The following is a 26391-nucleotide window of genomic DNA, read 5'->3' on the forward strand; positions in this document are numbered from 1 at the left end:
TAGACCCAGCTACTCCAGAAGCTGAGGCAGGAGAATCACATGAACCCAGGAGGTGGAGGTTGCAGTGAGCCGAGATTGCGCCATTGCCCTCTAGCCTGGGCGACAGAGTGAGACCCCATCTCAAAAACAAAACCAAAAACAAACAAGCAAAAAAAAAGAAAAAAAAAAGAAACAAAGAAAGAAAGAAAAAAAAGTGGCACTGCAAAGAAGCCAACTGATTTATAAATGACTTTAGTTCTGGATTTATTGAACATTTAAGGATATGGCTAGTCCTTAAATGCTTCAATTATACTTCATGGAATGGTCTGGAGGAAAATTATTTTCTGAATTCTAGAAAAGCAGGATAGTCCTTGAGCATCCTGTTACAGATCTCCAGGAGAGATGTTCTACCAGATGTTTTCAGTGTCCCATGCATGCTGCCACACAATGTGTTATGAGAAGGCAGAGGCGGCTTTGGGCTGTGGTAGTCAGGAAAGATCCCAGAGTAAAGGGACCAGAATTTGAAAATAAGTGTGATTAATATAAATAAAGGTGCCAACAGGCATGTGGAAAGGGCTGAAGCTGAGTAATAGAAGGCACAGAAACAGGAAAGGCCGAGTGTTTTTCACAGAGGGTCACCTGGCTGTTTGTGTACTAGTGGTATAACCAAGGTACTTAAAGGGCTCACTATGTCAAAGGAAATGCTTGTAGGTGGGTGCACTGCTAACCTGAGTAGATCCTCCAAAGAAGAGCCTGTTCTATTGTTTTGCTGACCTCTTCATGCTCGCCAACTGCCAGAAATCTTTCTAAATGCTTAGCACAGTACCTCACACCTAGTAGACACTTAGTAGAGGTTTGTGGAGGGGATGAATACATGAATAAATGATGTAATCCTGCTATCTGTTGTTTGCAGCCTGTTCTCTCTTAACGTGCCCTCAAATGAGATAAAGCAGCCAAATACCTGTATTAAAAACCTACACTTTCCCTCCAGGATTTAGTCTCCCTTCATTTGACAACTGGGCACTGGACAAGGGTTACAGAGATCAAAGATATTGCACTTGTGTGGAGGAGCCTTTATCAGATGGCCAGGTTGTCTCTAATATAAACTGTACTATTCCCTTAACCTTTACTAATAGCTCCTGGCCCTCAACCTTTGACTGGCCTCACTGAATGTACTATTACACAGTACCAACCCAGGGCCCAAGGCTGTAGGACTGAGACCTCCAAAGTTCAACAAAGGGCAGAAAATATCTCTGCTTTCTGCTCCAGGGAGCTGTGAATGCTTCCTGAGAGCTTCCCCGGCCATGTAGAAATGAACATTCCTCTCAGCGGTAGACTGGAGCAGGAGGAACTTGGAAGATGGGTTTTGTTGCTCTAGTTCATGATAGTGAATCACAAACATGGCTGTCAGAGTAATGATGCAGTCATGGAGGGTTAAGGAACAGCTTTTAAATCCTGGTTCTGTCCATCATGAGCAATTTGACATAATAAAGATTCCAGATTTCATTTCCTTATCTATATATCTATATATTAAAAATGACCCCACCCCAAAACACCGAGGGATCAGTGATGAATACAAAGACATAATGGCTGCAGAAAGGTTATTAAACATCAAAGCCTGTAGAAATAGCACTTTGCAGTGAAGTTCAGTCATGGCACACATGGGTCTGGAATGACAGCTTGGGTTTGAAGCCCAGATCTGCCACTTACTAGGCCTGGGAAAATTACTTAACCTCTTTTTATCTCAATTTTCTCACTAAGAATACTAAATGCACCTGGCTTATCAAATGACTATGAGAATTCAATGAGATACAGGACTTTCTATTGTCCAAACAGTACCTTTAAGTAAGCCAGAAAAAGTCACTCTTTTCTCAAGACACCTTATTTTCATCTGCTGAAAAAAATGGTGATAATCTACTAATATGTTTGAACAATACACTTTTCTGTCATCTGCTAGGAAAAAATATTGTCATAAATATGCAAATATACAATGCCTATTGATATGAGTGGTACCCACTTAGATTAGCTACTGTGTAGTGCCCAGCCTTCACAACCATACATGGCAACCCTGAGTGAATGGCTGTTAAAGCGCTTCCTACCTAGGATGGGAGAAATCAAGCAATGTTAGCTATTTTTGTTATTATTATTACAATTTTACTATTTTATTTCATCCCCTCCTACTCCCAGATTAACAAATCATAAGTTAGGATTATCCACTTGTACCTAGCAGCCAGAATTACTGTTGATCTGTTTGTCTGTAAATATGCATAGAAAATAGATGATGATAGAAACCAACACACCTTTGGAAGGTGAGCAGACCAGGTAAGGTAGACTAACAAAAGCCTACAGAGGAGTTGAGGAAGAACTAGGGCAGATGAACAGTGAGCATGGGGCACTTCCCCTCCATAGACAGGCTAGAATGGCGCCATGCAACGCAGCTGCTCTCTGAAGCAGAGATTGGGACAGCTCGCTGACAGAAAACCTCATACACTTCCAACCTCTGGGGTTTGGTTGTGGTAGGAGCCCTGATGTTGGTGAAGTGACACCCTTCCAGAGCAGGACCCATGCTACTCCACCTAGTCAACAGATGGCACTTGGCCTCCCTCCTTTGCCTCTTTTTTTTTTTTTTTCTTAAAACAGTAATTTTGGGTCTCAGCCAGAAAACCTATAGCATATTAGTTCTCAACTGGGAAAGGGGTCTTGTACCCCTTTAAATAGCTAATAATGAATCTTCTCTGTGACCCTCCTCCTACCTCCTCATAGACACATAAATATTTATATACAAATTTGAGGGTTTTGTCTACCCTAATGATTTTCTTCCCCTCCAGGTTTATTGAAATACAACTGACAAGTAAAAGTTGTATATATTCAAGGTTTACAACATGATGATTTGATATACATATACACTGTGAAATGATTACCAAAATCAAGTTAATAAACACATCCATCATCTCCCATAGTTACTGTTGTGTGTGTGTGTGCCCGGGTGTGTGTCATGAGGACACTTAAGATCTATTCTTTTTGCAAACTTCAAGTGTACTACACAGCACTATCAACTATAGTCACCATACTTTACATTACAGCCCCAGAATTTATTCATCCTATAATGGCAAGTTTGTATCCTTTGACCAACATCTCCCCATTCCCCCTGACCCTCACCACAGTCCCTGGCCACCACTGTTCTACTTTCTGCTTCTGTGAGTTCAACTTTTTAGATTCCATGTATAAGTGAGATCATACAGTATTTGTCCTTCTATAACTGGCTTATTTCACTTAGCATGATGTTCTCCAGTTCATCTATGTTGTTGAATGACAGAATTTCTTTCTTTTTTATGGCTGAATAATATTCCATTATATATATGTGCAGGTACATACACAACACGGACCATATTTTCTTTATCTACTCATCTGTCAATGGACACCAGTGGTTTCTATATCTTGTCTATTGTGAATAGTGCTCCAATAAACATGGAGGTACAGATATCTCTTTGAGATACTGATTTCATTTCTGTCGGATATATACCCAGAAGTGGGATTGCTAAATTATGTGGTGGTTCTATTTTTAATATTTTATAGAAACTTCATACTGTCTTCTATAGGGCTGTACCAATTTACATTCCTACCAGCAGTGTACAAGGGTTCACTTTTCTCTCCACCCTCACCAACATTTGTTATCACTTGTCTTTTCAATAATAGCAATCTTAACAGGTATGAGGTGATATCTTATTGTGATTTGCATTTTTCTGATGATTAGTGATATTGAGCACCTTTTCATATCTACTTGTTGGCCATTTGTATATCTTCTTTATAAAGATGTCTATTAGGTTCCTTTGCCCATTTCTTAATCAGGTTATTTATTTTCTTGCTATTGAGTATATGAATTCTTTATATAGATGGGATATTAACCCTTTATTGGCTAGGTGGTTTTAAAATATTTTCTCCTGTTCAGTAGATTGGCTTCTCACTTTGTTGATTGTTTTCCTTGCTGTGCAGATTTTTAGTTTGATGTAGTCCCACTTTTTAATTTTTGCTTTTGTTGCCTGTGCTTTTGGTGTCATATCCAAGAAATCATTGCCCAGACCAATGTCAAAGAGCTTTTCCCCTATTTTTTCTCCTAGGAGTTTTACAGTTTCAGATTTTATATTCAAGTCTTTAATCCATTTGATTTTTGTATATGCTGTAAGAGAAGTGTTCAGATTTATTCTTTTGCATGTAAATATTGTTTTCTGAACATTATTCATTGAATAGACTGTCCTTTACCTATTGTGTGTTCTTGACATCCTTGTCAAAGATTAGTTGACCATAAATGGGTGGATTTATTTCTGAACTAGCCCACTGTTTTTCAACCTTAGCTGCACATTGCACTCACCTGGGGAACTTTTAACATTCTTGAAATGCTCAGGCCATACTCCAGAGCAATTAAATTAGACACTGATGCAGGCATGCATTGGTGATTCCAACGTGCAGCCCAAGTTGAGAAACACCGGCCTAGCCCCTTACTTACTCAAGGAAACCATCTCTGATCCTTGTGTCAGGCAGCTGATTTACTAAAGCTTACATTTCCATAGAAATTTATCTTGGAAATTTATTTATAGAATAAATCATTCTCCTAGGCATGATTGCTAGGAGATTTGGAAAGCATATAACGGACATTGTGAAAATGCAAGATACATGACAAATTCACAAACTTCCACATGGTTCCCAGCAGGGAGCTAGTGGGAGCTGGGAAAATAAACCAGGGGGTGTCCATTTGAGAGGTCAAGGCAGGTGGGCACAAACAATTCTTTGAATACCTAATCAGCATAGGAAATGGAAGAATTTTGAAAATCAATCAGGCCATGGGCCTAAAGGCAAGCAAGGAACATAAATAATAATAACATCAGGGTTGAGGTTTCACACTTAATCTATAAAACTACTTTTAATAGGCCCCTAGGTGATTATAAATTCGTGGTGGCTTTCTCTTTATTGGGATTATACGGGTCTATTCCATATTTCCAAAGGAAGCCCTTCCTATTATGCAGGTGTGTCTCCTTATTTATTTATTTATTTGCATTTAAGATATTGAAACTTTTTTAAAAAAAAAACTCATTTCTGTGAGCATTAAGTATATACCATGCAAGGAAGCAATTGTCTCTATCTTATGAAATATTAAATCAAAATGCTTCCTGTTCCCACATGTCCCAGAGATAAATACAGCAGTACTTTGAAGCCCCTCTTGGAGCTGTTTTGCCTGCAAATTTATTGTTTTGTCTCCATTTTCAGAAAGCCCTGTTTTCTATGAAGTATAGCACTCTAGGTAGTTTTTAAGGCGCAAACTCCTCTGGAGTTGCCTGTGTCGGCAACAACTCTTATGTAGATGGCACACGAGGGATGGCGCGTTGATCGGCTCCTTTAAGATGACAAATGGGCAGAGAGTGTTATTGTCTTTGATTGCATGCCTTACATCATCTGTATGTAGGAATAAGAGGGCCATACTTTATCTTTAGCCATTTTATAAATATTTAAGTCCTTATAGTTGCCTAAAGATATTAAAGCATATTTTACAGTAGTCGGAATATAAATATTATATATAGCACAAGATACCAAAGTAGTTTAATGAATTCATAATTTTCTGCTCACACTTATTGGAATGTGTTTTATGTTCCAAAAGTTCCATTTAAAGAATAAGATACCATTCTACTCCCTGACAACACACCAAGCATTGGCCAGTGTTGGGGGCGGGGTCTGAGTTCCAATTTGGGGAAGATTCTATTAGGAAGCATGGAGGCAGGAAGTCTCTTCCCTGGAATATATTTCTTCTCTCTTTAGGTCTAAATGTGTGTGTGTGTGTGTGTGTGTGTGTGTGTGTGTGCGCGCGCACGCGCGCGTGTTCGTGTGTGTGTGTGTGTATTTTTCTGAATAAATAATTCTGGTGCTTATTTAAGTCCTGTAGCATTTCAGAAAGAAAACTTTTATATCTCCTTTCTTCTGTTTCAAGGAGATTAATTCAAATAACATAAGTAAGAGCAATAAAGATGAAGTTTGCAATTTTCCCGTCCTCCCATCTCCAACTCCCTTTTGTAAACAGGGATGCAGATTCTATTTGCCAGTATACAATGGTGATCCCGGGTCTTAATGTGGATAGTGACTTCCCAATGCATTTTGAATATTTCTCCTGAAATTAAAGAGTTCCAAGTTGCGTTTTCCTTTTCCTAAATGCAAAAAGATGACAGGGAGAATATTACTGCACCTCTTTTCAATTTTCCAGTGAAATATAAAGGCTTTCTTCTTTAATATTTCACAAAGTTCCTCCAGTTCCCAGTGGGAGTCTATGCTGGGTAATGTTTGCTAATTACCAACAACAAAACTAGACATACAACGTTGGTAAATTACCTGACCCTTTCCTTTTTAATGAGACAACAAGGATTTCGCGAAGTGGTGTTGTTTCACTGGTTAATGGTGTCAGCAATGTTGTAATTGTGGGTTGAGACACATTAGCTGAACAACCACATGTAGAAAGGGCTTTCTCTCGACAAGCTGTTTGGAGACTAGAACCATATTATCATTAAGCCTATGTCATTTGCATGCTGCTAATCACTTACTTCATTATCCTGCATATCCATTGTCTTTCTTTAATTGCTCTTTAAATTAAAATTAAAAATAGTTTTAAAGCCCACAATGCCTGAGATAGCATCTTGCTTATGAAGATAACTTCAAGAAAATGGAACAACTGGTTATATATTGCCTGGATTATGAGAGTCCCATCGTTATGTACTGTGCCTGCAGGCCTCAGGGGCCTAATTGCAGTGGTTTCTCTTCCTTTAGCCCATAGTGTTTGTTTAATAAATGGTTATTTATGGCCTTCTCAGCCATTAGAGCAACTTTGGAGAGAGTACATCCTTCTCCTTGGTTTGAGAAGTGAAGTTTCATCCTCTGGGCAAAGGTATAAAACTGAATCAAAAAAATCTGGATGTACACTAGAGCTTGTGAAGGAGTCTGTAAGCAGATCCTCTGGATTCCCTTTGCTAGCTTATTTTGTTGGAGATCACGTTTAAAATTTGGGATCATGAAAGAGACATAAATCTCAAAGCTGAGAGGGCCTTAGAGTCATTCCTATTTTACAGATGAAGACACCAAGGGCCACAGCCATTGCCACGACTGTGATCGCATAGCAGCAAATGAATGATTTGACTGTTAGCAAATGGAAAGGATGCAGGGCTCCTGGAGGGAGGATCATGCCTTAGGGGCTACTCCTGAGAGAGGATATGATGTTGTGCCTGGAGTTGTGATGTGCAAGCTACACGGTTGTTGTGGTTTAATGTATTTGGTGTGCATCTCTTGTATGAAATGTTGATATGTTTGTTGATGCAGACAATGTGATAGGATTCTGGAAGAGAGGGCTCCTGTGTTCCACTTCCTTAAAAGAACAACCCCATGAATGACTCCGCAGACATTCCTGAATATTGACTAGCTGAACACAGAATTATCATGGTTTCAATATTATGTATGATGCACGGTAATCTAAAGGGATTTGGGACATTGCTACTACCTCATTTTATGGATGGGAGAACTGAGTTTGGATAAGACATTGAATCCTTCTACATTCTCACAGAGAGGTAGGAGTTGACCTGGGACTAAAACCCATGTGTTTTGTTTTCTCTGTCAGCTTACAACCCTGTTGTTGATAAATAATAATAAGTTAGTACTGATGAAGTACATGCTCTGTGCCAGGTGCTGTTGTAAGCAGTTTCCCTGTATTATTATTATTAACTCATTCAATCTTCATGACATCTTCCTCTTCCAATTTGCAGATGAGGAAACTGAGATACAAAATTTAAATAAATTGCCCCAGATCACAAATTAGAAACAGAAAGAGGCAGGACCCAAACTCATTCAGTCTAGCCACAGTGTTCAAGTTCTAGACCACAAATGGTATGGCTTATTTCAGGTAGTGGTCAAAAGTTATTGACCACGCTGTACAGAGAGATGCTCATAGTCAAACCAGCATCAAACCCTCATCTAGTGAAGATTCGTGTGTGTATGTATGTGGAAATGCCTGACCCCGAGATCCAAGATCCCAGTTTCCTATTCATCTGCCAGCATAAACGTATATACAGGAAACACTTCAACACTTAAGAAAAAAAGATTCTTTATTTTAAAGAACCATCAACTGTTTGGAACCTTGGTGCTATCTTGGGCCAGGCGTCTTGTCTCTAGAACCATTCAGAGACAGCTGGCTGAAAGTTGTTGTTGATGCGATTCTGCTTTCCTGAATTTCATGGCAAGGCCTTGGATCACTTGGCAAACCCATCTTTTACAGCTACTTAATTTTCTGTGTGCTTAAGATATGGATGTTATACTTTGCTTGTGATTTTGGAGTTCTGGTTTCTGCTGTGCTGGCCATCAATTCATACTAAACCAAACAACTGGGGCCCATTTGGCATTTGGTGTTTTAAATGTAAAAGGACATTTGAACTACATGACAAATGCTGAAAAACAAAGCCCATAGCACCAAGAACATAAAGAAACTGTTTATAATGAAAAGGTGGTTACATTTTCAGTCAATCTATCACTTTAATGAGCTCTTCACGTTTCTTTGATTAATGCTTGCAAAAGGGGAGAAAAAAATTGATGTAATGGAAACAAAATGGTATATAGTCTTGGCAGCATGAGGGGGGATGTCTGTGTGTTTTATTAGTATCCCCTTGATATCACTGTCTTGTAATGTATATATCTGCCTTTTCCCTGGCATAGTAAGCCTCTAGTTTACTGGAAATGTGATCCATCATGAAAGAGGAGATCCCATGTTAGTGGCAAAACAGCCTTTGTCCTCTTGTGGTGGCAGCAAAGAGGGAGGGTCCCAGAACAGGAATTAAGAATAAGTAAAAACAATAAAGAAAGGCTAGCATAAGCTGTGCCATATTGAAATTGGGGAGTCCAATGGGTATATGAAGATAAAACAGAAGAATTAAAGATGCTTAACAACATTTAAACATTAATATGTAGTAATTTGTATATATTTAGTAGTAATTCATACATTTTAAAATAACGAATAAAGGGGATGGAAAAAAAGGCAGAGGAAAACATCTTTGTAAAGTAACTAAATGTGAGAAGTTATTCAAGGCAGATGTCCTGGAAGAGGTAAAGAAATGACAGGAGCTGGATTGGGAGGGAAGAGGGGGAACAGCGTTTCTGAAGTGGGTAAGGCTGGTGGGAGCAGGGATGGGCATCAGCAGGTGCCACTTTCCCTCTGTGTTGGAAACCAGCTCTGACTGCTCCTCCCTTCCCCTATGTGCATGGGGCATTGTGGGTTTCTTGGGCTCTTCACTGCCCATGTGTGCTTTATGTAAATGGCCTCTGCTCTGAGATTGAGTAGGTCTTACAAGATGGTGGGAGGCTGAAATAACAGAGAACTAGGAAGCCTGAAAACTCTCTCTGGGCCCTGTTCTTTTAAAGCCCCTTTGCTTTGTAACCTTGGCCTGATCACTTCCATCTCAGAACTTCAGTCTCCTTAACTGCCAAATCAAGTGGATGTTCAAAGACCTGTCAGACCCTTACAGATGAACCAGCTGTGTCCATCCATCATGTTCATCAGCTGCTCTCAACCCATAGAGATCACGTGAGGTTTCGAGATTTCAGGGTCTTTAACATCAATTTATAATTAAAAAAAATTTTTTCATTACGTAAATAAAATGTGTTTATTTTAGAAAATTTAGCAATTATAGAAACCAAAAAGAAAATGCACATTCCCTGTAATTTTACTGCTCAGACATAAGAAAGTTGACATATTAGTCTTATTTCCATAGATATAAATACTTTTACCCTCAAAAAAATGGATCATACATGTCAGTATGTTACCTGTGGTTTTTCACAAAAATTTTATCATGACCATTTTTCTGTCATGAAATGTTTTTCTGCATTATTTTTAGTGGATGCATACTTAACCAATTTCCCTAAAATTGGACATTCATGTTGTTTTCAATGGTATGTTGTTACTTAATACCTATGAATGAAGACCCTGGCAGCCAAATTTTTAATGTAAGGAAATTATGGCTGTACACATATTTTTAGAAGTACAATTGCTTAGGCCAAAGTGGAGGTAAAATTATAAGTAATTTGATCCACACTGGCCAAGCAAGTATATCTCATTATATTTTATTGTTTGAGACAGGGTCTCACCTTTTCACCCAGGCTGGAGTACAATGGCACAATCTTGGCTCACTGCAACCTCTGCCTCCCTGGCTCAAGCAATCCTCCCACGTCAGCCTCCCAAGTAGCTGGGAATACAGGCACACCCTACCATGCCCAGCTAATTTTTGTTTTTGTTTTTTTTTTTTTAGTAGAGACGAGGTTTCACCATGTTGCTCAGGCTTGTCTTGAACTCCTGAGCTCATGCAATCCACTCACATTGGCCTCCAAAGTGCTGGGATTACAGGCATGAGCCACTGCATCTGGCCTTATTTTCAAATTGTAAGATGAATTAGGATAAGGTAAAACTGAGAAGTTGAGATGTTGTGGAGAAAGCAATGATACCATGAGCTCTTGGGTAAACGGAGACATTAGACCAGGTGAATATTAGGTTTCTCTCCAAATCTGTAGTTTTAGGTGTGTTTGAGTTGTTACTAGCTTTGTCTTTTTCTTCCTTCCTCCCCTTAACCAACCCTTCTGAGAAACATCTTACACAGTAAGCTCTTTAAGCTAATTCTTTTTTTTTTTTTTGAGACGGAGTCTCGCTCTGTTGCCCAGGCTGGAGTGCAGTGGCGCAATCTCAGCTCACTGCAAGCTCTGCCTCCCGGGTTCAGGCCATTCTCCTGCCTCAGCCTCCCGAATAGCTGGGACTACATCTTTAAGTTAATTCTAAGGAAAGAGACTGTCTGCTTGGAGAGACAAGTCCTGTAAATATATTTGTTTCATGTGTGTGAGACTTGTCTAAGAGCTGAATATATTTTACGAAGCTTAATGGGCAAATAACTATAGAGAAGTTTTGTTTGTTTGGTTGGTTTAATTTGCTTTGGTTTGGGTTGGACCCAAAATGTAAACTCTAAAAAGGATGGGGCACTTTATTCAGTGGGTGGAGTCAACTTGCAAAGGTGCTAATCAAAGACAGTCTCTTAAAAAAGTACCCCTAAAAATGTCATTGTTAGTTACTGTAAATAGAAAGAAAGGAGGAGAGTATTAAGCCAGGTCTTGTCCCTGGTCACTGGAGACAAGAAGGAAACCTTAAATGAAGATGCAGTCATTTGTTTCAGTAGAAAATCAGGCCAGCATGAATCATTTCACCGCGAAGAGAATGGAGATTTTTCTCAGTTGTTGTACTAGTTGGGACATTTTGGCGCAAGTGAAATCCAATGCAAAAAGGCTTAAGTAAAAACAGAGACATATAACTGGAATGTCTCTGGTTTTAGGCACATTTGGGTGCAGGAACTTGAACAATGACAGAGCTCTATCTCATTCTCTCCACCTCTTGGTTCATTTGCCCTGTTTTCATTCACCCCATGGTGGGCTAACTGCTTGCCAGTAGCCCCACACCTGCAGGCTCCTGACTTTGCAACCACAGCACCTTTACCATCTTTTACATAATGTCCTGGGGAGAATATGGACAGGCCCTAGATTGAGGGGGACAGACTCATCTCTAAACCGATGATGTGGCCAGGATTATGCAGGACCATCAGCGGCCCTGTGAAGTCAGGATGCCTGGCTTCATGTTGCCACTTCTGTTTCCAGAGTGGGGGCGGAGTTTTTTCCCTGCACCCCCAACAAACACTGTGGAATGGGTTTCTTATGCATAGAAGGAGTTAAAAAGGAACAGAAAACAGCAGATATCAACTATCCTGGTTCTGCTGCTAACTGGTTCTGTGACCTTGGATATAATAACTTCTCCATTCTAAGCCTCAGTTTCTTCATCTGAAGAATGGAGGAATTGATTAGAGGATTTTGAAAACTCGTATTTCTAGCATAGAATGATTGCTGAAGAGGCAAAAGACACCTTATGGTGTGGCTCAGGATTCACAGAATTATCTGTTTATACAGTTTCCAAGCACTGTCATTAGGCTTTGTGCAGGGGAGTCACAAATTGGCAGGGGCATTTCCCCACTTCCCTCCTTGACACTGACCTCCAGCACCTTGTTGGGGGCTACCTCTACCCTGTTGGGGTAGCCTTTGGGGAGTTTCAGGAGAAGCTGCTGCCTTGGTAAATAATCTTTTTTTTATTGAGTAAACGTGGTCAGCTGCCTGGACTTCCTGACTCTGGATTCTAGCTTCATAGGAAGCCACTGAAAACTACTGTGAAAAAATATTACAAGGTTAAACTGAGGTTTTTCCTTTGGCTGGATTTTTCTTGCAGTCATTTCCAAAAACCTATTTCCCAAATCAACCCGGTGTGTGTGCATTTTCTTCCCCTACAAGTTAGAAAGCAATTGTGCTTCTATACATGGAATTTTCTTTACTTCAGCTGTTGAAGCATTCGTTGGAATACATACTGCAAAAATGACTGCTGTGGCTATTACCGTAGTTGCTCAGGGGAGCTATTCAGATGCCTCATTTATTGGAGCTTAATAGATTAAAAGTCCAAATTGAGTCTCATGATATAAGCCTAATCAAGTTCTAATCTGCATAATTTTCCCATAAGCAGCAATGGGAAATTTGGATAATTTATGTTTCAGCAGTTGCCAATCATGTGTTAAGTAGCATTGTTGCATTTACTTATCAAAATATTTTTATTGATCTGCACTTCATCTGACATTTGCCTTTGAGGTTTTTTTCCCTGGCATTAACAGGAAATTTAATTCATCTCATAGATGATGTAATATGAGATGTTTCTCTTGATTTTAACATGTCTTTATAGATCATTTTTAAAGGTGATCTTTCCCTTTTACAACTTCATATTGAATACCTGTCTCAGCAAACCTAGATGACTCGGCCTAATTTATTTCCCTAGTTTAACGTAGCATATGGATTTCTAACCATCATTTATATGCACACAATAAAAGATAATTTGGCCCACTATTTGAACCAATTCCTTTATGTTAAGTCTATGGGGGTGGGAGAAGCACTTACCTTCATTTCTCCATCTATTCTAGGGGAGATGATTGATAAGAATTTCCATCTCCCTCTCTCCCTGGAAAGGCTCAGGGATTTAACTAGGGAAGATTTAGAAAGTACTTCGTGTTTCCCCCATGGAAAAGTACTGTAATAAAGCATTTATTATATGTACTGAGTTGTGCATGCTGCCATACCAAAGCAAGTTAAGCATAACTACAATGGGTCCCAGTTGTTATCTGCTATTGTTTAAAAGTGAAAACAATAAAAAGTAAGACTGGCTCAGGCCTCAGACTTGCCTGCCAGGGACAGTACCTAGAAGGAGAAGGCCAGCACCCAAGTCAGGGATGCGGCACAGCCTGCAGGTGTCAGGAGTCTGAGGTCAGACTGCCTGGCTGTGGCTCCCAGGGACACTTACCAATTGGGTATGCTTGAGCCAGTTACGCCACTGCTCTGAGTCTTATTTTCCTCTTCTACAAAATGCAAATATTAACAGTCCCTAAACACACAGGGACTGTTATGAGGAATAAACAAGGTGGCCCATGAAAAAACCCTTAGCCCAGCCTGGCACATAAGAAGCAATATGGCGTGGTGGCTTAGAGGAGACACTGGGACTTGTTTACCTGGGTTCCGCTCTGAGATCTGCTAATTCCTAGATGTATGTCCTGGGGCAAGTTGCTTACCTTCTCTGTGCTTCAGTTTCCTCCTCTGAAAAATAGTAGTATATACATAGGATGGTTCTGAGAACCGAAGTTATTACATGAGCAAAATTCAGTACATAGTAAGCACTCAGTAAATGTTGGCTATTTTTTTTCTTTGGGTTCTAGTTCAGCCTTCCCCCTCTCTTCTTCATTCTCAATTATTAACCAGTTTAGATCTAGAGCATTCTTGCCTTTGCTTTGAGTCTCGTAAAAACAATGCCATTGAGCCTTTCTCATTTTCTAATGCACTTGGATTTACAGTGTCCTGGAACCCTTTTCCAGCCATTACTTGTGTATATCTTGTCTGAGCCATAGTCCTTTCCTTATGATCACATAAGGAATATTGTGTATACACACACACACACACACACACACACACACACACACACAATGCTCATTGCCTTCTTATTAGTATTCTAGGATTTTCTGTGTGTGAAAAATCTTTTTAAGAATCTACTAAATACTTCTTCAGTTCTTTATCCATAGGGAAGGGGAAGTGATCCACGAATACTTATTGTATACCTAATAAAATATTAATATTGGTAGCCAGCATTTTTTAGCACTTGCCTCATACCAGATATTGTACTAAATGTTTTAAATACGTTATTTTATTTTATCCTTACAATTGTCCTATGTAGGAGGTATTTGTGGTTTATCGATGAAGAAGCAGACTTGGAGAGAGTCTGCACAATGCTTATAGTGCCATGGCTTATAAGTGGAGGTGCCAGAATTTGAATCCAGGACACGTGACTTTACAGCCCATGCTGTTAACAATTTCATTCTATTTCTTTTCTATGTGCTGGGCATTTTGTAGATAATCTGGGAAGTTCAAAGAAATGAAAATCCAGTCTCTGACCTAAAGTTCTTATACCGTATATAGAATGAGAATACCTGTCATAGGATAAAGTTGGTCAAGCACTTATGCCTCATGCTGAATGAATAAAATAGATAACAAAAACCTGCCACACCGGCCACTGAAGATTGGAGTGGGGAGAAAACTTACAGTGTAAGGAGGTCAGGTGGTCTTTGGAAGTTATTTATTTTATTTTTATTGTTTCCAGAAGTTATTGGGGTATTGGGGTACAGGTGGTGTTTGGTTGCATGAGTAAGTTCTTTAGTGGTGATTAGTGAGATTTTGGTGCATCCTTCACCCAAGCAGTATACACTGCCCCATATTTGTAGTCTTTTATCCCTCGTCTCCCTCCCATTCTTAACCCCTAAGTCCCTGAAGTCCGTTGTATCATTCTTATGCCTTTGCATCTCCATAGCATAGCTCCCACATACCAGTGAGAACATATGATGTTTGGTTTTCCATTCCTGAGTTACATCACTTAGAATAATAGTCTCCAATCTCATCCAGGTCACTGCAAATGCTGTTAATTAATTCCTTTGTATGGCTGTGTAGTATTCACTCACACACACACACACATATATATATGTGTATATATATATGTATGTATATATGTATATATATGTATATATATATGTATGTATGTATGTGTGTGTGTGATGTGATATATATATGTGCGTGTATATATATATATATATATATATATATATATATATATATATATCACAGTTTCTTTATCCTCTCATTGATTAATGGGCATTTGGGTTGGTTCCACGGTTTTGCAATTGTGAATTGTGCTGCTATAAACATTCGTGTGCAAGTGTCTTTTTCGAATAATGACTTCTTTTCCTCTGAGTAGATACCCAGTGGTGGGATTGCTGGATAAAATGGTAGATCTACTTTTAGTTCTTTGAGGAATCTCCACACTGTTTTCCATAGTGGCTGTAGTAGTTTACATTGCGCCAGCAGTGTAGAGGTGTTCTCTGTTCACCGCATCCATGCCAACATCTACTGTTTCTTGATATTTTGATTATGGCCATTCTTGCAGGAATAAGGTGGTATCACATAGTGTTTTGATTTGCATTTTCCTGATAATTAGTGATGTTATATACAAATGGCCAACAAACATATGGAAGTCATTTTTAGTACAAACTTGCCTCCCATGGCCATGATCAACAAAGTGCTATGGGGACATAGCTAAAGAATCAGGAGCCCATCTGGTGATAGCTTTGGCTGTGGTTGATTTAAACTTCAGTCTTTTCCTGATTGAGGACTTCTCATTCCATGTCTCTAATGGTGATATTCTTACTCATCTTTTCTGGCAAAATAAGTGGTTGTTTCTAAAATTAACTTCCCAAGTGTTAGTTTAACTAATGAAGGGAGTGTTTCCCAGTTTCGCTGTTCTCTAGCTGTAGATCTCTGGAGTATATTCCATGTGCCAGTGCGTTCACATGCAGAACTAGGGCGTTGTTTAATGTAGAGAGACTTCAGGTGCTACCCATGATATAGTCATGGCTGCAAGCAATAATGGGAAGGAGAGCAAGACAGTCAGAGATTGGGCCACAATTTAGACCTGCCCCTTTATCAAATGCAGCTATGAGGAATGGGGTGGATACCATCCTGTGGCATCAAAGGCCGGATTGCCTCATCCCTTTATGGAAGGTGCTTGAATTTCTCTTCTCTCCAAAGCCATTTAAGGAATCTGGGGCAGTCCTGCCATTTCTGACCATAATTTTCCCATATCAGTACCCCTAAGAAAGAAACAATGCTAATAAATTATGTTCACCTTTAACATAACTCTACACCAGGGAAAAAGAAGAAGCCAATTTTGCTGTTATTGTTGCCTTTTGCTTTTAAAAATGTGTGACTAGAAAAGTAGGGAAACAAAAAGAGGCATGAAGTTTTCTTACCAATAAAAGCACACTTTTTTGGGGAGTCATGCATGGGGGAGAGTCGGGCCTTCAACAGAGAGATGTCTTTGGACACCTACCATAGTTTGTCAGTTGCAGATACTAATGGAACCAGGCCTGGTGACTGAAGGGGAAAATAGAATATGAAAGCAAAATGAAAGAAGCCTATGAAGCAAGCATGTCATTTCTAAATGAAGGTTTCATGCAAAGGAATTGAGTCTTTTCACAGCTGAAAATGGAATCTTTAAATAAGATAAAATAAAAGGATGCCGTGGCTTGTTGCGAGTTCTGTAATGAAATACAGTTTTCCTAATACCGTGTGACCTGCATTTCTCCCTGCTTTATGGGTGCTATTCCTTGACGTACAAACCCGTATTTTCTCAAGTCAGCATTTGATGATGGATGTCAAAATACGGGCCATGTATTATGCATATAGCATTACCGATTTAAGGTGTTTACTTGTCAAGTTGAAGAAATTCAAAAACGTCACATCCACTGAATCTGCACAGCTGTCACTTCCAGTTTTTCATGCTTTTGAATGAAACTTCTAATGAAAACAGTTTAGTTTTCCCCCTCACCATCCTAGAGGAAGAAAACAGCTAGCATTTAAAAATGTGTGTTTTTGGTTATGTGGTTGGCTGAAAAACATATATTCCAAAGTTTGAAAAGATGGACACTACAATGTCAATCAAAATGACTTACCCTTTTCATAGTATATTAATGTAAAGAGTCAATTTAAGTGCAGTCAGGGAATGGATATTAAGTAAAACTTTGTCTTTCTTTTTGAAAGTATGGCACTCAGTGATAAGAAATGTATACACAGGAGAGCAGAAAGTAAGAAAACCCTTTTATATTTCTCTGGCATTTTATGCATTATGCACCTCCAAAACAACAGGCAATTATTGAGCTCCCGTATTTCATTCCTGACTCACACCTAGCCAAAATGCCAGACTCAACACAATCTTGTCACATTGCTGGAAAGTGAGTCAGAGATCTGGTCACATAATAATCTATTTGGAGTTTTATCCTTGGAAATTTAGCAAGTGACTTTGTTCCTAAAAGTCCCTAATTTATTGATAAGCCCATGTAGCATTCCGCTGAAGGAAAAAAGGAGAAACCGAAGTGAGTGTGAATGCTTGCCTATCATCTAAATGTAATTGCACTGGGTCTTGCCACTTGTGTGGAGCTGCCATATGCTTTGTTAGAAAAATTAGTTTTCACCAGATGAATGTAGGAAGTAAATAGGTTTCTAATATTGATATGTGTCCATGCAAAACCTTAACAAGGCAGCCATTCTGCCTAGCCGGGATATCTCTCACTTTCGCTAAACTGAAAGTTACAGTTGTTCCAACCTCATCCAGGTATGTACTTGGCTTGGACCTGGGACCCAAAGAAGCCCAAACTGCAAAATCAGAGACCAAGCAGGCTGCATTCCAATTTTCCTGTGTCCACATATACCTTATGTGGTCTGTGTTTGGCACACTGGGAAGTTCAAGGGATCAGCCATAAGCAGGTGGCATATACATTAGTCAGGAGGATTTAGATGCCAGTAAACTCCTTCTCCACTTAGCTTAAACAGAAAGAAAAAATGTGTACATCTTATTATATTGTGTGTATGTATATGTATACATACATTTGTGTGTGTATGTGTGTGTGTGTGTGTGTGTGTGTTTATGTGTATAAAATCGCACATAGGGAGAAATCCTGAGGTGGGATGGCTCCAGGCTGCTTGCCCCAGGAACTCCAGGACAGCTCTCCCTGTCATTCACTTGAGCCAATATCACTAAGTTAGTTATGCCGTCAGCTGGTGCCTCAGTTCCTGGCACTACAGGCACATAAAACTGTGCTCAGTAAATTAAAAGAGAATCTCTTCCTACGTGTTTCTTTTTAAGAGCAAGGAAACACTTCCTGAAAGCCCCAGGAAGATTTTCTGACACCTCCCATTGGCCAGAACTCTTTGAAAACTGAGGCCTAAGTCACTCACCAGCAAGAGGATAAGCAATTGATTGGTTTACGGTAACAGTCAGGCCAGGTTAGGTTATGTTGTGGTAACAACAACAAACAAACAAACAAACAAACAAACAAATCTCAGTGGCTTAAAGCAACACAGCTTTATTCTTGACTCACTCAGGATGCTTTGTGGGTCTGGGTAACTGTCCAGGGCTGTTGTCTAGCCTTCATCTCCATAGTAACCTGTATTCTCACAGTTGCCATGGCCTGGGAAGAGAGAGATGGCTGTCCAATACCTGAACAAGCAGTGATATGCACTGCTCTGCTCACTTTTCATGGGCCAGAGCATTTCATGTGTCACATGGCCATACCTAACTTCAAGGGGGCACAGGGGATAATTCTCCTGTGTCCCTGGAAAGAGATGGGAGCCAAAATTATGAGCAGAATAAATAATTGATATGAAGTCTGGATTTTTTAGGGAACTATGAAGTGAGTTATGATTATTTATAATGGTTTCCTACCCTGTCCTTCTAAAGAATTAATCATCAGAGTTTATCCTGGGAATACTAATTGTTGACCTGTGAATAATGCATAAGCTACATTTTTGGGGTTGTGTGTATATAGTGTACTCTGATTATTTCCAAATTTTCTACTTCTCTGATTTTTCTTCCTCCTCTGTTTCCTTCCCACTAGGGTTCACACCTCCAGGAATGGATAGATCCTCTCCAGATAACAGCCCAGTGCATGGGATGTTACGTCAACCATCCATCACAACTGGGGTCAACATCCCCATCATCACTGAACTAGGTAGGGGTCAATGTCAGCTTTGGGGGGAGTTTTTGTTCTTTCTTTCAAACCATACAGGATATGAGGAGGTTGGTTTGTTTCTTAGCCCTTTCAACTTTGTAGCTGCTATGGGGTTTGTTTTGAGGGGGCTGGGAGGAAGGTATGGGTAGAAATATGGCAGATTACCAGAAGGGAAAACTGATCTATCTTTCTTCTGAGATGAATAGACAGTTTCCTTCATGCTGGTCACTGTTTTCAAAGGAGCATGAGACGATGGATTTGCGATTGGGGCATTCAGTTGGGAATGGAGAGGAAAGGAGGAAAGGCTTAGTTCATGGATTCTTTCTGGTGATTTTTACCGTAAGAACCTCTTTTGAGCATTCTGTCTGGACAGCTCCTACAATGTGAGTCCTCCACTGATATACAAAGCCTCGGATCTAAGCCAAACCCATTTTGGGAACAAGGTAGAAGCCCTGGGCTAATGTGTAATAACTTGACATTTAACGTATCGTAGTTGAATATCTCAGCCAAAAGCCATTTTCAGCAAATGCCATTCTGGCCCCCAAAATGATGGGGTTTTGAGGGCCATGTTGGTTGGACAATAGAATCTAACTTCTAACCTGGCCATGGGACTCCCTGTTACCATTAGTGAGTGTGCAAAACTGTAGAGTGGCCTCTTCCCCCAAGACAAATGCAAACTACCTGTGGTCCGGGGTCCCTTTACTTGAGAATGTTTCCTCTGTTATTCCCTCACTCTCTTCTTTTTCTGTACTTTCCTCCACTCCCTTTCCCCAACCCTTAAATGCTGTATCCAATTAGCTAAACCGGGCAAGTTGCCTTTGGTATCAGTCAATCAGGAAAAAAACAGTGGGACGCACATTCTAATGATAACTGAACTGGGTAAGAAGCACTGTTTTCCTTCACATCAGTATCTCCTTTTGTTCTGTTGTTGGTGTTTCCAACTATCATCAGCTTGTTTTTGTTTCACCGGCTGTAACAGAAAGGCTACCCCATGGCACTGCTTTGAATGTGTTTTATTTGTGGCTCTGGTTGGAATCGACTGTCTTGTTCTGGCCTTTCTTAATGATTTTTTCCCCACACAGCATCAGTAAACCTTTGATCACACCCATCTGACCTGGCAGTTGTTTCCAAAGCATCTTTGCTCTAATTCATTTTCTCTGGCCTGAGCCTTTTTTCCCCACTTTTTTTTGTCACCCCGCTCCCCCGCCTTCTCCCTTCTACTCCTCTTCCAACATACTGTCAGTTTGAATGACATGTCTTCACAGCTCTTAGAGGAAGTCAAAGGAGAATATCAAAATTTTAAGATAAGAAACCTAAGATGGCTCTTTCCCTCCAGCTGTTTATTTTTCTTTATTCTGACTTTATTTGCCTTTTTTTTCCCCCCCCTACTAGGGCATTTCTCAGAAGCTCTGGTTCTGAAGCCATAAAAACACCTGGTCCCTAGGAGAACTTTTTTTACTAAAGGCAGATTTCGAGAAGGGTGCAGAGGGTAAGGTTAGCAGCCACCCACATGCAGCCCTGCACTCTGGCCCCCAATCCCAGCCCAGAATCCTCTCTGGGAGATTCACAGTGGACTCAGGTGGACGATAAAGGCCTCCAGTCATGACTGCATTTGTTAGGTTCTTCCCCACTTCCCCGTGACTTGGTTAATAACTCCATGAAGGGCACCCATCAGCAGCAAGTCTCAGAACTGGGGATTGATCTTCTAAATAGAGACAGCAAAAGTGCTGCTCAGCAGAGGGGTGGATAGAGAGGTGGGAGCACCTGCCTTCACATGACTCACAAATGAAATGAACACTCCATTTTCTTGGCCCAAAAATATATTTCAAAATAAGGGAGCAGGCTTTCAACACAGTAATCTTGCTTGCGAGATGTCTAGAAACCAAGGAATAAATTGTCCACCACTCAGCAGTGCATTATTGTAGGTATAGCTATTTATCAGGACAAATTCACTCAGGTCAGGGAGTATCACACTATTTTCTGTTTCCAACCATAGGAGGGGTATCTTTTTCATGTTTAGTGTAGTTGTTTAAAAGCCCTAGGTTTCTGGATTGCTCTCCTCAGAACTGGAGGGCAATAAGAGACCCAGGGCTCATGTGGTCCACACCTCTGATTGGAAAATTAATCCAAACATCTCCATCTCACAAACCTATAGCAGCATTTCAGAATCCTCACTGCCGGGAATTTCATTTTCTATTTGGAATTCACGTGCCGCTGACTAACTAGGATATCTTAATTTGTCATTAGTAGACGAGAAAAGGAAAAGCTTGGTGCCCCAAACCTAAGGCAACAATTCTGGTATTTGATTAGCATCATTGACTCTCCTGAAGCCTTTGTCCCACACCAGATTTCTTCCTTGTGTTCAGAGAATCTTTCAGGTGCTCACACCACCCTTGTCTTCTGCCTTGAAACCTATTTCTCTAGCCGCTATACCGCCCTCCTCAGACCACTTCACCTCCCACATCCCCCACAAATACTTCTTATTTATCTACATGTTCTGAGATGTGTTCTGCATTTTTCCAGGCCAGTATAATGAATTTTAAGAGACACAGAGGGCACCAAGGCCACACAAGCTTTCAAAGCTGTGTAGCACATTCCACTCTTCATCTACTTGGAGACTCTCAATTGATGTTAGCATGGCAAAGGCTCCTCAGAGTCTCACAAGAAAGGACTGTGTTACAGCTGTTTCACCTGACTATTCCAATTGTATTTGACCACATATGCTTTGGGGTGATTACGTGGGTACCTCTTAGCACCCACATAATTACTGTTCTGTGAAATAGGCCTTGAGTAGCATTGCTTGCTCTCCTTCTGAGACTGGGTATTTCAGAACGGTATACAAGGTATTCACTGGACCCTGGCTGGTCTCTTGGAGCACTTTTCCTATGACCCCAGATGTCTAGCTCACTGGCAATCTGGAGTCCCCTCCCCCTACTTGGAGTCAGTTCACCTCCATATCTGGTACCAACCCTTCCCCATCTTCCTGATAAGAGGTAACAGATGCTGTGCTTTTCGGAGCATTGCCACACACACCATTGGTGGCTATTACAAGTAACTAAAACCACCATTCTTCCATATGTGGTCTCCAGTTTACATTTTCTGATTCACAAAACAGAAAGACTAAACAGTGGCCTACAACATCCCTTTGGACAAGTGAAGGGAGGTGAGGAAAAGCTACCTCTTGAAAGACCCCTGAGCAAGACCTTCAGTGTTTCCAAGAGAGGCAGAGGGAAGCTGGGCATTTTCATGCTATAATGGGTGGACAGGTATTTAATGTCAGAAGGGAGATCATGACAGCAGCTGGTATTTATCAAGTCATGGCATGATCCAGATGCTGGGCCAGGCTTACTGGGCACCATCCCATTCGTATGAGCCTCCTGACAGCCTCATGAGAGAGCTGCTGTAACTCCCCCATTTTACAGAAACAAACTAAGGTGTAGAATGATGAAACGCTTTGCCCAAGGAAGTTGGCAGCACAGGCTGGACTGAAGCCCAGTTGTCAGAGCCTGGATTTTGGACTTTCACCACTAGCCTGCAATTCAATTGCTGCTTAAACAATGGGGACCCAAATGTGACCAATTTTGGAAGAACAGAGCAAAGATTTTTCCCCATTAGAATTTTTCTCTGGCGAAACAAGATGATGTCATTTAAAAATACTAATTCCATGCCTAGCCTTTCATGCTAGTATCATTTATTCTGCTTCATACAATAAACAAAAGTTTTTTTTTTTTAAAGAAGAGTTATCAAGAAAGTTGCTTAAAAAATTAAAACAATCACTCTAGAAAAAAGAATTAGCTGTTGATATATTTAGAAAGGAATCAGGGAAAGGAAACCTCATCTGTTCTCTTACTAAAAGCACAATAATTATTTCAGAAATTGTGAGTGCCCCCTTCTCCCATCCCCCCACCGACTTTTCCCCTATTACTTGCTCTGCAAAACTGATAATTTCCAAAGCCAAGATGGGAATGGAAATTAATTTGTCATTTAATTTTTAATAAGTTAAAGACATCTGAGTGACACAACTAATCAGTCTGCATGTACATGCAGGAGGAGTCCTTGAGGAATCCTCAGATGGAAATGAAATACAGCATCCAATGCTGCATCTGCTTGAATGCAAGCACATAAAAGATTGAGCTGTTTAGGATGGGAAAGGGAGAACGTGGGCGTCCCCATGCAACTCAAAATTCAGAGCAAGTCCTTGTCAGCAAGCAGCAGGAGACAGCCAGGCATCCATCCCACCTGGGGTTTCCTGTGTATTAAACAGGGCCTATTGGGTGTGGACCTAGATTAAGGGCCTGGGACCCCGGGAACTACCCAGGCCAATCCCAGTGGGTAGGCTGCGGGTTATGCCTGCGGCTGAATTCCTTGCTATCTGCCTTTGCTGTGCTCCCCTTCCAGCGCTCTTTACTCCCAATAAGCTGCTTTCTTTTCATTGTGGCTAAAATGACTATCCCAGCATGGCTGCTCATCATTGAAATATGTCCATCTCTCAAAGGACTTGGTTACCAAAAAACACTGGAAAGTGTTTTTAGGTCATGATCCTAAAGCTATGCCAAAGGACTGGCCAGCACAGTCTATTGGTCCTCCGGTGGCCTGCCGTGGAGCAAGCCTGCTTGAACTCATTGCTCTCCAGATCTCAGACACTTAAACAGTGACACAGGAACAGTCCATTGAGTCCCACTGCCCCCCTTACCCAAAGATCCATCTACAGCTTATTCCATGCTTTTGTTTCCTTCTCAATGACTTCAGTGTTTCTAAACCAGTAGCCTGGTCTCCCTCTGGCTTCACTGCCTGTGTGTGGTCTTCAGAGCTAATTCTTATTTTATGCTTTTTCTAGTGAATGATACTAATGTTCAGTTTTTGGACCAAGACGATGATGATGACCCTGATACGGAACTGTACCTCACGCAGCCCTTTGCCTGTGGGACAGCATTTGCCGTCAGTGTCCTGGACTCACTCATGAGCGCGGTGAGTTATCCTGTTCCCTCCTCCTCACTCAAGGGTGGAGGATGTGCCAATAGAGCACCTCCAACCTTTGAGGCCCTGGGCTGCACTGGGGCCACAGTGGAGAGCAAGACTCCTAGAAGCTCACACCCTAGAAGGGGAGACCCACATTATAAAACCATCACCCAAGTAAATGTTTGATTATAAATTCCTCAAGTGCAAGGAAGGCAAGGCAGGCTAGAAGGAAATATAGGTGAGGGCTTGACCTGGTTTTGGGGATCCCAGAAAAATTCCCCAAGGGAGTTGTACATTTTATGCTAAAATTTGAGCCATAAAGAGGGGAGATCTTGGGGGAAGAGCATTCTCTGAAGAAGAAAGAAAGCAAATGCAAAACCTGGTGTTGGGGGGTACCTGAGGCTCTCAAAGAAGGCAAAGAAACCCTGTGAGGCTGGACCATGGGGAGACAAGGGTGCAGGAGGATGGCCAAGGTTGGACCTGCAGGACCTTGAAACACATTTTCATGGTTTTGGACTTTTTCTTAAGAATAATGAAGAGGCACTGAAGGATTTTAGTTGGAGAGTGACATAATCAGGTTCATGCTTTAAGGGGATTGCCTTGGCTGTTGTAGGGAGGATGATTCAGAGGTACAAGATGGCGGCAGGAGGTCTGAGTAAGAGGCTGTCATGGCTTGGACTAGGATAGAGCTGGTGTTGGGATTGAGGGAGGTGGATGGAGCTCAGCGGTATTGGGCAGTAGAATTAATAGGACTTGGGAAAAGATTGAACATGAGCAGAAGGTGGAGAGGACAGTGGGTCAAAGATGACTGCCAGGCCTGTCACTGAGACTGAAGTCCTTGGGAGAGAACCAGGCATGGAGGCAAGGCCTGGCTGGAAGGAGGGAGGAGTTAGTGGCAGAGAGAGGAGAGTGGGCTGGCCAAGGGATCAAACACAGCTTTGGTTTCTTTTATAACTTGATGTGCATCTAGCAATCAGGCATTTGTTTGCAACCGAAAAACAAATAATGATTAAAAAATGGGTCCCAACATAATGGAGCCATCTTTCACTGCAAAAGGCAAAAGTAGACATTTAGAATGAGTCATAACCTGGGTATTATGAAGTCTTCCCAGTGAGCATCTTTATTTATTATATAGAAAAGCTTCTTCATTTTGGAGTTCTCAAATTCTCAATTTGTGAAAATGCAGACATAGGCTGAACAAAAACTGACCTTTGGAGAATCCATGATAAAGAGCTTTTCTGAACACATTAAAACCATAGACAGAACTCAGAGTTTTTACACATGTATATTTCTTAAAGTGCTGAAAGTTATTCTCCTGAATGTGCTAAACAACTGATATGCTAATTATGTACCTGTCTCATCTATTCATTAAATAATGCTAATCCCAGAAGGACCTCTATTTGAGGAAAGAAAAAACATAAAGCTTTTTAAGACTAATTTGGGTTATTCTGTATGCCTGAACATTGTCCAACTGCAAGCATATCTTAGTTAAAAATCAGAATTTTGGATTTAAAAATGACTGTGAAATGACATTCATCTGAATTAAGGTTAATTGGGCTTCATGCCATGCCATGGCTTTCCAAGCCAACAAGGAGACAAAATGGTCCTTGGAAAAGGGCTCTCTTGGTTTCCTGGGGCTCATGATCTTTCTTATGGCCTGATGATACCAAGGCTAACCTTTCTACCTGCTAGTGATGTTGGGCTCAGTTTGGGCAAACTCCTTGAGCAAGCCACTTCTTGCCTTGATAGAAGCCTCAAGATGTGTTCCTAAGAAGACCATATTCTCAGTCATAGGCCTCATATTCTGCAAATCCAGTTTCAAATGGATTTTGGTAATTCATCTCATTAGAAATTTTTATTTTAGTTCTGATCCTAATTACAGAGATCTCAGAAGACTGTTCTAAGAGCTGGTTAAACTATTTACATTAGAATTTTTTTTTTCAGAACTGCAAAATACTCTGATAACATTTTTAAAATTCCAAATTTATAAAATTGTTTATGTTTCTACATATCAGATATTTAGTATGTTTCTAGCAGGACTGGCTACATAATTTTCAAGGTCACTTTTCATGAATTATTAAGAATTTCAAAATGGTGACAGCAGAGTATTAAAACAAAAGAGACTTGGGGCTGGGCGTGGTGGCTAACTCTTGTAACCCAGCACTTTAGAAGGCCGAGGTGGGCAGATCACTTGAGCCCAGGAGTTTGAGACCAGCCT

The 26391-nt window shown here is 40.7% G+C and overlaps 1 protein-coding gene across 19 annotated transcripts in view; it reads left to right on the forward strand.

Moving 5' to 3' along the window:
- KCNMA1 (potassium calcium-activated channel subfamily M alpha 1) overlaps positions 1-26391 on the forward strand; it is a 769792-nt gene that overhangs the window by 705225 nt on the left and 38176 nt on the right. For 13 of the 19 annotated variants that reach the window (XM_031015124.3, XM_063709978.1, XM_063709972.1 and 10 more), the window contains 2 exons: positions 19101-19214; positions 24052-24182. In XM_031015124.3, the coding sequence (XP_030870984.3) occupies positions 19101-19214; positions 24052-24182 (245 nt within the window). Of the gene's footprint in view, positions 1-19100; positions 19215-20012; positions 20094-24051; positions 24183-26391 lie in introns of all 19 variants that reach the window. The other 6 variants (XM_063709971.1, XM_055353797.2, XM_031015103.3 and 3 more) reach the window with 1 other exon arrangement.

Source organism: Gorilla gorilla, chromosome 8 (assembly GCF_029281585.2).
Source record: "Gorilla gorilla gorilla isolate KB3781 chromosome 8, NHGRI_mGorGor1-v2.1_pri, whole genome shotgun sequence".
NCBI classification, from domain to species: Eukaryota; Metazoa; Chordata; class Mammalia; order Primates; family Hominidae; genus Gorilla; species Gorilla gorilla.